General features: G+C 36.4%; 1 protein-coding gene across 4 annotated transcripts in view; it reads right to left on the reverse strand.

Moving 5' to 3' along the window:
• The window catches only part of LOC131370945 (G-protein-signaling modulator 2-like), a 30,329-nt gene extending 17,908 nt beyond the window's left edge, over positions 1 to 12,421 (reverse strand). Inside the window, exons 1-7 of one of the 4 annotated variants that reach the window (XM_058418568.1) lie at positions 12,205 to 12,421; positions 8,434 to 8,899; positions 4,974 to 5,195; positions 3,746 to 3,881; positions 2,859 to 2,998; positions 2,627 to 2,750; positions 564 to 679 (exon numbers count right to left, since the gene is read on the reverse strand). In XM_058418568.1, the coding sequence (XP_058274551.1) occupies positions 564 to 679; positions 2,627 to 2,750; positions 2,859 to 2,998; positions 3,746 to 3,881; positions 4,974 to 5,195; positions 8,434 to 8,501 (806 nt within the window). In that variant the 5' untranslated portion in view covers positions 8,502 to 8,899; positions 12,205 to 12,421. Of the gene's footprint in view, positions 1 to 563; positions 680 to 2,626; positions 2,751 to 2,858; positions 2,999 to 3,745; positions 3,882 to 4,973; positions 5,196 to 6,501; positions 6,740 to 8,433; positions 8,900 to 12,204 lie in introns of those variants that run through there. The other 3 variants (XM_058418569.1, XM_058418570.1, XM_058418571.1) reach the window with 3 other exon arrangements.
• Positions 12,422 to 12,487: the final 66 nt, after the last annotated feature.

A 12,487-nucleotide genomic window follows, 5' to 3' on the forward strand; every position in this document is an offset into this window, starting at 1 on the left:
ATCATGGATGAACTTTGATGATGGCTTGACAGAGACCTCTAAAAATGCTAAAAGAATTAAATAAAATTACTGAATATAAGGCCATTCGAAGGGTACTCAGGGGCATGGCTTTGTGTTAGTTTTATTGCTGAATTGGCTCATCTTGAGTGGTGGTAGGGTACTATCTGTTGACCAAGTTTCAAGTCTCCATGACTTATGTTTTGGTCTTCACGATTCACAAAGAAGAAGAAAAAAAGGAGAAGAAAATTCCAGCAATAGCACTATGGTTCCAGTACTTCCAGCTCTGTCAAGCCATACATAATAAATAAAGTAATCCAAGTCATAGAACAAATATAAGAATAACATACTAATGAGAATAAAGGACTAATCAGACAGATTCATAGCAATGCTTAAAATGTTGTTAATTTAGTAATTTTAGTTAATTTAGCACAAACAGAAAAGAAAGAAAGTAAATAGTTTTCATTAGAAGGATTAAGTAGCATTAACAATAGTCAAGAGAATATAGATGTATTGGTTAGGATAAAACTAAAAAACAGGCAATATGTAAATAAGTGTAGATTCACTTGTAATGCTCAGCTGCCTTCTCAAAATCTCCCAGAAAAATGTGGGCATTTCCAAGGTTACAGTAGGCCCTTCGCTCTGCTGGCAGATCACCAAACTCTTTTGCAATGAGGAGCCGCTAAAGGGGGCGAGGGTGGGGGTGGGGTTGGGGGTAAACAAAAAGAAAAATCAGCAATGCCCACTAGAGCGTATTCAGTTAATACCATTCATTCTATAACACATTTGTAAGTCCTCAAAAAATATTAATGAGTTTCAAATTGGAATATATGCTACTGCTGAAAATAGCAAGCATTTAAACTGTACCACTTATATTCCTTTATTTGGGTTTATTTTATTTAGACTCTTTAGTCTTTTTGAAAGCAAATGATCAGCTGTTGATATATACAGAGATGCCAAAAGGTGCCCATCAGTGGGGTTAAGGTTTGGACTATGGTGGCCAATCCACGTGTGAAATGATTTCTCATAATCCCTGGACCAGTCTTTTTTTTTTTTTCATTGTCACCTTGGAATATATATTTATTTTGTAATGTTACAACCACAAACATAAATGTATTTTATTGGGGATTTTATGTGAAAGACCAACATAAAGAAGCACATAATTCTGAAGTGAAAGGAATGGCTTTCAAAATTTTTTACAAATAAAAATCTGAAAAGTGTGGCATCATTTGTATTCAGCCCCCTTTACTCTGATGCCCCTGAATAAAATCCAGTGAATCCAATTTCCTTAGAAGTCACCTAATTGGTAAATAGAGTCTGTGTGTAATCTCAGTATAAATACAGCTGTGAAAACCCTCAGAGGTTTGTTAGAGAACATTAGTAAACAAACAGCATCATGAAGCCCAAGGAACACATCAGACAGGTCAGGGAAAAGTTTAAAGAAGTTAAAGGGTTAGTTTATAAAAAAATTTCCCTAGCTTTGAACATCTCACAGAGCACTGTTCAATCCATCATCCGAAAATGGAAATAGTATGGCACAACTGCAAACCTACCAAGCCATGGCCATCTACCTAAACTGACAGGCCATGCAAGGAGAGCATTAATCAGAGAAGCAGCCAAGTGGCCAATGCTAACTCTGGAGGAGCTGCAGAGATCCTGCAGGTGGGAGAATCTGTCCACAGGACAACTATTAGTCATGCACTCCACAAATCTGGCCTTTATGGAAGAGTGGCAAGAAGAAAGCCATTGTTGAAAGAAAGCCAAAGGAAACATGTGAAAGGTGCTCTGGTCAGATGAGACAAAAATTGAACTTTTTGGCCTAAATGCAAAACGCTATGTGTGGCAGAAAACTAACACTGCACATCACCCTGAACACACCATCTCCATTGTGAAACATGGTGGTGACGGATCTTGTTGTGGGGATGCTTTTCTTCAGCAGGGACAGGGAAGCTGGTCAGAGTTGATGGGAATATGGATGGGGCCAAATAGAGAGAAAACCTGTTAGAGTTTGCAAAAGACTTGAAACTGGGGTGGAAGTTTACCTTCCAGCAGGACAACAACCCTAAACATGTAGCCAGAGCTACAACAGAATGGTTTAGATCAAAGCAGATTCATGCTAGAATGGCTCAGTCAAAGTCCAGACCTAAATCCAATTGAGAATCTGTGGCAAGAATTCTTCTCAAAAATTGCTGTTCACAGACGCTCTCCATCCAATCTGACTGAGCTGGTAGAGACATGTAGCTGTAGCAAAAGGTGGTTCTACAAAGTATTGACTCAGAGGGGCTGAATACAAATACACACCACACTTTTCAGATATTTACTTGTAAAAAATTTTGAAAACCATTTATTACTTTTCTTCTACTTCACAATTATGTGCCACTTTGTGTTGGTCTATCACATAAATCCAATAAAATACATTTACGTTTGTGGTTGGAAGTTTTATATATATATATATATATATATAAATTGTAATAATTACAATAATAATTTATAATATATATATATATATATATATATATATATATATATATATATATATATATATTCTAAGGTATCGATGGCTGGATTTATCAGGCTCAAATTGTGAAAGGTTCACTGGTACATATATCACAAACACGGGCAAAATCACCTGTTGGTGGGAGGCCACAGCATTGCAGAAGTTGCTGAGCAGATAGTGAGTGTTTCCCAGGTTTCCATAGGTGCGGCCCTGAGCTGCTCGATCTCCCAGCTCCTTCAGGATGCACAAATTCTCCCTGTAAGCATTTGGAATGAGCCAACAAAACAATAATGTCACAGATACAAAAATTAGTCTGCTATTTATATTTACTTTAATAAAATGTTGAAACACAAAAGACACTAACTCGTAATAGTCTGCTGCTTTTTTAAGTGATGCGGTGACTTTTTCTGGGAAGTTTCCAGGTTCTGAGTCATTGCTACAGACACTTTTTCCTTTAGCATGGTACACATTCCCAAAGTTATACAGAGCTCTGGCTTGTCCCACCTGCCACACACACACCAGACAAAATTAAAGATTAAACTGCATCAGCATTAAACTACATCTGAACAGACTTTACAAGTAAAATAAAATACAGTTCATTAGGGTGGAATTAATTAGCCTGAAAAACCAAAACATTTATCAACTTGGATTTTTATATTCCACTAGTTATTTACTGAACCAGTAGCAGAAATTCAAAAGTTCAAAGCAGGCCTCTATTCCGCTGTAGAACATAAAATTATAGGGAAAATTCTGTAGGCAGCACAACACAGCACTATGCAAGTTATTCCAGGCTGAGGCAGTTTTACAGTATACAAAAAAACCCAGATAATATTTCACAAAAACAAGCAATCAAAAAAAAAAACCCTCACTGAGCATCTCTTTGAAAAGAATTATGATCAGTAATTTATTTGTTGTTGAATACAGATACTGAATACAGATAATAATTAGCTCATGCTTAAAGTATAAATGAACATATTAGTAATAATCGTTGGCTCTAGATGAGAAAGTCAGTAGAGTAACAAGTTAAATATTGAGATGTTTCTTACAGTTTTTTATTTGTTTGTATATTAAATTACATTTGGGTCTATAGCGCCTACATGGGTTGTAAAGCTAACATAATACATTTTCTCTCTCTCTCACACACACACACACACATTCTACATACATACCATGGAAAAGGTAAATACATAAACTATTTGCATTAATACAGTCAGAATAGTAACATGTTCAGTAAAGATGTGATGTGCTAACCTTGTCCCCAATATCTATGTAGATGTCTAGATGCCTCTGGCAGAAGATTATTGCTTCTTCAAAACGACCCAACACCCTTAGCGTGTTTCCTAGGTTGCCACTGGCTTTGGCTTCGCCAAGCAGATCCCCAGTCATTCTAAAAGAAAATCACCAGTGAAACTGATCAATATAGTCTATATGTTTTTGGGGAGTGAACATCCCTAAACTAATACTTTGTTGGGCACCTTCTGATTTTAATACACCACTGAGTCTCTTTTGGGAAGATCTATTAGTGTGCCACATCTCAACTTGGCAATACAGTCCCACTCTTTGTTGCAATAAATAAATAAATAAACAGACAAATAGAATAAATAAATAAATTTAAAATAATAATAATCCATTAAAATTGTATAAACTTCAGGTCACTTCACACATTATGATTAATTTCAGAAATTTGTTGACATTTATTGTGTGTATATGCTTTGTGAAAATAACCCAATATACAAGAGATAGAGCACAAACAATGTTAATTTTATAATTTACATAGACTGTTTAGCATAATGTTAAGTCACTAACTTGTAAAGTGGGCAATTCTATCCATTCTCACACAGCAGTTAGCATAATGTAAGCTTGCTTCCTAGCAAACATGGATAGATGGTCTTGGATAGATGGAAAGGGTGTTCTGGTAGGTCACACAAATGCTTCTATGTCATTGCTTGGTGGTTGCAAGGATGTTCTGACTAGTTGCTATGTGTTGAGACAGCATTATTTATAGAAAAAGAAATGGAGAAAGAGTGATACAGGTGAAGACAGTAACTCATTAAAAAACAGATATAGAGATGGAGTGATACAGATAGATAAAGAGGGAGTGTTACTAGAAAGAAAGAAAGAAAGAAAGAAAGAAAGAAAGAAAGAAAGGCCACAGTACCTCAGAACATTTTTTTTTATCAACCACCATGTCTACTTTACTGGCTCTTTACTGGTACCTCAAATAGTGACTGCTAAAGCAGGGGCGGAGCTTTCCCTTACAAAGCCCTGCAATTATGGAGCAGCCTTACAATAAGTGTTCAGGTCTTATTTTGTAAGTTTAGGCTCTAAACATTTTTGTTTAGTCAAGCCTTTTGTGAATAGATTATCAGTGTTTTAGTGATAACAAAACAAAACAATAAAAATTGTGTTATAATTTGTGTAATTACATTCACTGATAAAGGTGAGATTATTACCACAATTAATATGTAAAAAGATGTACCTGGTTAAAGTTAGGTCATGGTGATGATACTCTAAAGCCTTGGTGTAGTCACGTAGGTGGAAGTAGGCATTGCCTAGTTGACTATAGATGGCACTCAGCACCAACAGATCCTCTGTCCCCACCTGCATGGCTGCCTGGAAGAATGGTATACCTGCACTGTAATCACCCTCCTTACACAGACGCTCTCCCTCCAGAGCCAGCTCCAGACAGGAAGCCTCCATCCTGCAGGGAAAGGCCAAAAGTTCATAAAGCACTAGCAGCAGCTGTGAACCTAGTTATAGTCTAAAGAATCAGCGATTGTAACAGATGATGTAAAATGTGTTTCGGGAAGCTTCCAGGACAACGTTATTACAGAAGTTACAGTCTGTACAGTCTAATATAACAATTATTATATATTGTACTGACAATTCCCTAATCATATCTCTAAACAAGTAAAATATTAAGAAAGATTAGCTAACCACTTGTAAAATGTAAGCATGTGGCTACGATACATATTCAACAGCATATTCAAAGCTGAGACAAAGCGGCATGCTATTTTAAAACATTGGAACTACCTGAACCACAGAAGCAGTGTGTATTCCACACACAATAAAATGTACGTTACAAAACTGTATCTGTTGAGAGTATAGGTGTCAATCTATGTACATGCTATAATAAAATGCATTTCCTTGTTGTGCATTGTTTATGTTCATCTCTTGAATAAACATGGTGAGTATAATTGTGTTTTGTTCCATTTGTATTTCAAATAATATGGTATAATTATTTGGGGTCCAGGCACTGAAGGTGCTGGAATCCTTTTGTAATTTTCTTATACCCCACCCACATATTTATGGAGGACTTTTTGCTAATTTGCACAATATTCAAAATGCACTTTTGCAAACAGAACTGTGATTTTGACCAATCTTCACAAACCTGGTGGCAAACTATTCAGCAGATTGTGAACCAAAAACACATTGAAATTTATAGACAATATGTCTGCCACCTATCAATTAATTCTCTGTAATTCATGACTGCTTGATTTTTTTTTTTTTTTTTTAAATGTCCACTTGAATTTGTTATAATCAAGCTGCACTCTGGAATTTCTAGACAATTACACATGATATCAAATAATAAAATTTAATAAAAAATAATAAAATATGATATTTAAATTACATCAGTTAAACATGTAAAAATTAAATTTGGTTAAAAAATGTCACACTTGCATCAAAAGGCACCTCAGCAACAACGGTTCATATTCAAGAGGAGTTGCTACAGTTCAATACAATGTGCAACATCATTTTACACCACAAGATGACAGCATCAGGCTATGAATCTGCATAAAAAACTTATATTGCACATTTCAGATGCTTACCAACTAAACAATTAATTCAAAGTTGCAATACTACCCCAGTATGGTTTTATGTTGTTACTAAAAGTAAGCAATTTTTTTTCAGTTTGGTATAGCTGACAAACTTTCAGGAAAGTTGTAACACCCTTACAACATTTCAAATACACTCTTACAGAAGCATTATAACTGTGTTGTGCTTACTCTCCTACACAAACAGAAGACAGGACTGAATTCAACAGTCTGAATTCAATTTCATCTCCCACTGGCTGTTTCTCAGTTCTGGTACTTGCTACCTGTCACAGAAAGGCTTACTGCAAAAAAAACATCAACAGTGGAGTTTACCATATAGTTTTTGTTGCAGTTTTAAAAAGCCAACGAGCCACAAGAAGGTATGCATTGCAGTGATTTAATCATTGTAAGTGGGCCCACTTCATTAGCCTTTACCTTGTAATGCATACCCATCCATTTTTTAAGCATTCCATAAGAATCGGCGTGCATAACATGGAAAATGCAAGTATTCATGTAGCAGGTGACCAATTGACAGGCCTGTCAGATTCATTTTTTCTGGTATCAAGAATTTTAAGGTCATCTGAATTGCCTGATCAAGCTTTAAGCATGACAGATTAATGAAAGTGCTCAGGTTACCCCTTTTCTCCCCAGTAGCAATTGCATACTGCCTTCAAAAGTGATGAAACACCCCATAGAAGGACCTCCTAGAGAACAAATAGTACAGCAAAATCCCTCCATCTGTCAGATTTAGTTGAAATTGATTTCATTATATTATATTTTAGTCAGATCTTTCATTAAACATATTAGAGTCAGATTTAAGTCAAAGTTAAAACACATTTAACCTTCAGTTGCAACCATTTCTATCCTTGGGCATAGAGACTGCAAACTAGATATATATCATTTTATATTTTATTCACAAAGTACTTACAAATCCCAATATTAATTAAATATTTAAGGAAAGTTGGTAAAAAAATATAATATAAAAATTATCATTAATCTGTAGCAAATATTTTTATATTTCGAAGTAGCTCAACTGGAAAGTGAATATGTGAAATAAATAGCTCAGCAAATGCTTGGTGTTTTCATTTGTTATTATATTGTTCTATGTATTATATTATCTTTTGGGGGGTAAATTGACATCATCCTGCCTACTAAGTCTAAAAAGTATCGGCATCAGCGGAAAAACCGATATCAATCACTAGCATGCTTTACGTTTACTTTTAATGACTTTATTCACTATTTACAAAACAATACATATAAAACTATTAACAAATCAGGAAACGTTTTTTAATGACTAAACAGCATTATTAGCCTTGATATTTATTTCCAACCTACCTGCTGTCTTTCACACATTCACAACACACAGGCCATCTGATGCACATCTATAATGCTTGTAGTGGTTATGATTAGCTTCAGCTGACAACCTAACTCAACCTGTCCAACTAACTTAAAAAAGCTCATACAAGTGAAGTATGTTTTAAAAAAAAGTAATTAGAAAATATATATTCAATCTACATATCAAGTAGCTTATGTTCATTTCACCTTATTGAAGGGCAGGAGTTGCATTTGTCTTAGCTAGAATCTGCCATGCTCAGCGTTCTAAGATAATCTCATCATGTCTATCTTTTCACTATAATCTGTTATTAGGGCACACACATGCTAGATAAACAGTAATACTCAAAGTGAGTAGCTGTAAATCAAGCAAAAAATACATTCAGATGCTAATATAAATAACATTTATATTATTTAACATTTATATGAAATGTATGTAAAATGTGTGGATTTACACAGTCAATCGGCCATAAAGGTCAGGTAGCAGACAAAGTGCTTTTCTGATATATATACCCTCATCCACATGATAAAGCTACCTAATGGATAGATGTCTTTTATCTATTTTAAAATGCCCACAACAAAAAGTCTATATGAGCATATACTTCTTTATTCAAATTCTTCTATGAGGTTCTCTAGATGTATTTACAATGATGCAGTGCAGTGTGGAGACTAATAAACTTCATACAGCATGGTTTCATCTCCTACTGTCTTAACAACCACATGAGTTTTATTCACCTATGAGGCCTACAAAGGCTAATTTAATGCAACATTAAATTATGCTGATATGCCTACCTGTAGCAAACAATAGGAATGGAATTCTTCTCATCCTCCATTTTAGCCAGTGAGACATTTTTAGCCATTGAATTGCATAATAAATAAAGGGATCCCAAGTAGATCTTTAAGAAATTCCACCAAAGGAGAAAAAAATGTCAGCAATATGCTGAAAACTATGTTCAGAAAGAAAGCAAGAAAGCAAGAAAGCAAGAAAGAAAGAAAGAAAGAAAGAAAGAAAGAAAGAAAGAAAGAAAGAAAGAAAGAAAGAAAGAAGCTGATGTTTCAGGTTTGCAATGCCTGAGTCTTCTGAGAGGTCTGTAGCAGAGGCCAGTCCATGCGTACTGTCACAGATGCTGGTTTCCTTTTAGGTTTGATGTATGTAAATGCGTTCATGTATGTGTGTGCGCGTGAGAGAGTGTGTGCCAGGAGTTTATCCAGGGTAGTCTTCAGGACTCTCTGTGAAGGGTAGTCTTCAAGACTCCCTCTGTGAAGAGAACACAAAATGCTGTGTGTAAAGCCATGTTCTGAGCACAATAGTAATATTACTGAACAGCAACTACATGCAAAGCTGTGTGCAAGTGCGTGTTAGAGCATTATTTTATTGTGACATGCCACTGTGCTTGCCCAAGCTAAATCAAAGCAGGCTTTCTATTTGTGAAAATGCATTTAACCATCACTACCAATTATGCAAGCAACAATGGACATAGTCCAGGTAAAAGCATGGGCAGTACACAAAAATTTAAACCAACCCCATTGCTACAGGAGGGCAAGAAAAAGTGTCACCTACACCAAAATAACTTATTAGTTTTAAACAGTTCCTCCTTTCTGATACACTCCTGTGTTGCAAAAAAAGAAAGTTTTCACTACAGTAACATGCTTTCACAGAAGTTTTCTGTCAAGTTGAAACAGATGTTTCTAGAACAGGGAAAAACTCAAACATACAGAGTCTATAGGATTCCCAAAACTGTGACTGAGAACTTCAGGTATTGCACACTGTAAAGCACTCAGGTTCTATCTTGTATTGTGTGACTCATTTTGGATTGTAGTTTAAATATTCTCTGCTAGTCTTAGCTATGTAATGTCATGCAACATCAGCTACACAGGTGAAAAGAGTGGGCACATGTACAGTTGGGCAGTGGTTTCAGTTTGTCCTAGAACTTGGATTTCTTCATTTTACTGCTATTTAATGAATTTTTTCAGGTCAAGCTATTTATTTTTGCTAATGAAGTAATATACAAGTAAGAACATTTTTTACTCCAAACTAGTTTTCAGCAACTTCTTCATATCAGCCAGTAATGGACAGGTTTGCTCAAGTGTACTGAACACTGACTGACATTTCACAACTTGTAATAATCACTTAACATAAACTTGTGTTATGGCCAAGTGCGCAAAAATATTTAGTCATATAGTGTATATGCAACACTAACCATGCAATAACCTAGCAGTAAAAACCTAGGCCAGGGGTTGTCATGCATCAGAGGAGCCCAGGGCCCTCTGCGCCAGAGTAAGTTCTGCCAATGGCTCTGAAGATTTCATGCTGCCACCCAACAGGAGAAAGGGTACTATGGGCTAGCATGTGGAGGTCAAGGATATCCCTCCCCAGTCTACCACTGACCCACCCAGTCCTGCTGGTTGATGCCAGCATAATGTCTCCAGACTGTGTCATATGTGCTGAGTGTGAACCTGCCTTTATTTTTGAAGAGAACATGGTGCCAATGGTGGACCTCCCAATTCTGGTGGACTCTGGCAAATGCCAAGTTGATAAGCACTGAAGAAGAGAGCAATTATCTCAGGCTACCACCTGCAAAAGCATTACCTTTTTGGGGGTTGTCTTACTGTTGCCTCTCCAGAGCGTCTGTTTTTGTCACTTTCATTCACACTAAACTCACCCCAATCTATACACCTCAACATCATATTCTCAAGAATACTGTTATAAAGTGGAGTTCACTGTGTCATTGACTGCATTTTTCCTAGGGTCCCATGAATATAAAACAAGCACAAATCGTAACCTTACAAAACATCAAGCTTGCCAGTTAGTATGAGGTGTTTGTAGTAAAACACTGTTTAATTTTGGCCAAACCTGGCTCTATGCTTGATGACCAAACATCTCCTCCTTGGTGTCATCAGGCCAAATGATGCTATTCCTCAACTTTTGTGCTTTCTTCAGATTTCAGTGATGCAAATTTAAGTCATGGCCATATTCTTTTAGGAGAGAAGTTTTTAAAAAAAAATCCTAGCCACTCTACCATGAAAAACATACTTTTTCAGTCTTTGAGAGACATGCTTACTGAGACCTGTAGGTCACATGATATAGCTGTTGGTGTTTTCTTTGAGCATTAAACAGTCTGACCTTGGACCGAATTTGCTGGGACAACCACTTCTGGAATAATTAGCACAGCTGCCTTCATAGCTCAGCATTTGTAAATAACATTTCTCACTGTAGAATAATGAATTTCAAATTGTTTGGGCTGTGCTTATAACTTATATCTTATAACTCTTCCAAGATTAATACAGAATATTTTCATCTCTGAAGTCATAGCTGATGTCCTTTCATCTTCGTAGAAAGCAGACTGTATGTTGTCCCCACCCCTTAAGATAACAGACAGCTCAGCTGTTTTATAGGCAGTTGTGTTATCTCTCATCATACCACAGTGCAAATCTTTCAGAATGTGTGCATTATTCTCATTTAACACCACAGGTAGTTCAAGCTGTAACATGAATGATAACATTCACATTACAATACACTGATCAGTCATAACATTAAAACCACTATCGGGTAACATAACTAACATTATCTTGGTACAAAGGCGCCATTCAAATAGTAGGATATATTAAGCAGCAAGTTCACAATCGGTTCCCGAATTGTTTAGTGTTTGAAGCAGGAAAAATGAGCATGCAGGATCTGAGCAACATTTACAAGGGCCAAATTGTGATGAAAGATGACTATGTCAGAGCATCTCCAAAATTCACCTGGTATCTAGTGTTAAGTACCTTCTAAAAGTGGTCCAAGGAAGGACAAAATGAACCAGGGATAGAGTCAATCATATGGAAGGAGGGAAGCACATGCACCACTTGGTGAGCACAACAGACTGAGCTAGCAGGATTCTAGTGAATTCAACTCTAAAATGCTGTTCAGGTTGTAACTGGCAAGGTCCACCCCTAATGTGACCTTCATTCAAATAAAAGGGCTGCAGGGTTGAGAGCAACTGGCAAGTGTGGGGTGGACAAATAGGTTCTGGCTCAGCTAGGATGAAACCAGCTGTGTTAGGCGATGGAGGGACATACTCTGGCTTACAAAATGTTTTGTGTTTGTATACAACAACAAAAAAAATGATCTTAAACAGTGTCCACGATCATGTTCAGATCATGTGCAGAGAAATTAATTGTGTGTTAAGGTTACATTCTCATTGCTTTTTTAATAAAACTGATTAAACCTCTAAAAGACCTACATACTTATGTGACTAAGCTAATTGCTCAGATCAGGTTTAGGTTACTGTGAGTATAAGTGAATAAACTTGCAGAATATCTTCATTTAACAGTCGGGGTCTGTTTTGTTGTTCAAGGAAAAGTAAAGATAAAGCTCTCAGATGTTTTCACACGGGTTACTAAGGATGCCATAACCTTATGCTCCATTGTTAATGATAAAATGTTGTCTACAGTATACAATATCAGTAATTAATGGTCGTGTGAAAAATATCATTAGGTAATAGAAATTTCTAGTAAATGAAGTTAATTAACAATAAGTAGGCAAATGTAAATAAAACACTCGGTAGTTCAGCCTTTACTTACTTAGGTGGGGCTTCCCGCGGAGGTATAATTCTTCTCTTCGCCAACTTTACGTGAAACTAACTAAAATGAAATAAAAAACGAGAGTAACTATGAACAACTTAAATTAGTTAGCTTTACTAGTTTCATGACGTTTTTATAAATACACCCCAGAAGTCCCTAAAATCACAAAACGGCGCCGGTTGCTCAATAGCCTGTGACGGAGAGAGAAATTCAAAGATAGCCCCGCCCCGCGGCACTGCCCGTTAACCAATGAAATTTGAATGCTGAATCTGTTCCCGGACCC

The sequence above is a fragment of the Hemibagrus wyckioides genome, linkage group LG20 (assembly GCF_019097595.1).
Source record: "Hemibagrus wyckioides isolate EC202008001 linkage group LG20, SWU_Hwy_1.0, whole genome shotgun sequence".
NCBI classification, from domain to species: Eukaryota; Metazoa; Chordata; class Actinopteri; order Siluriformes; family Bagridae; genus Hemibagrus; species Hemibagrus wyckioides.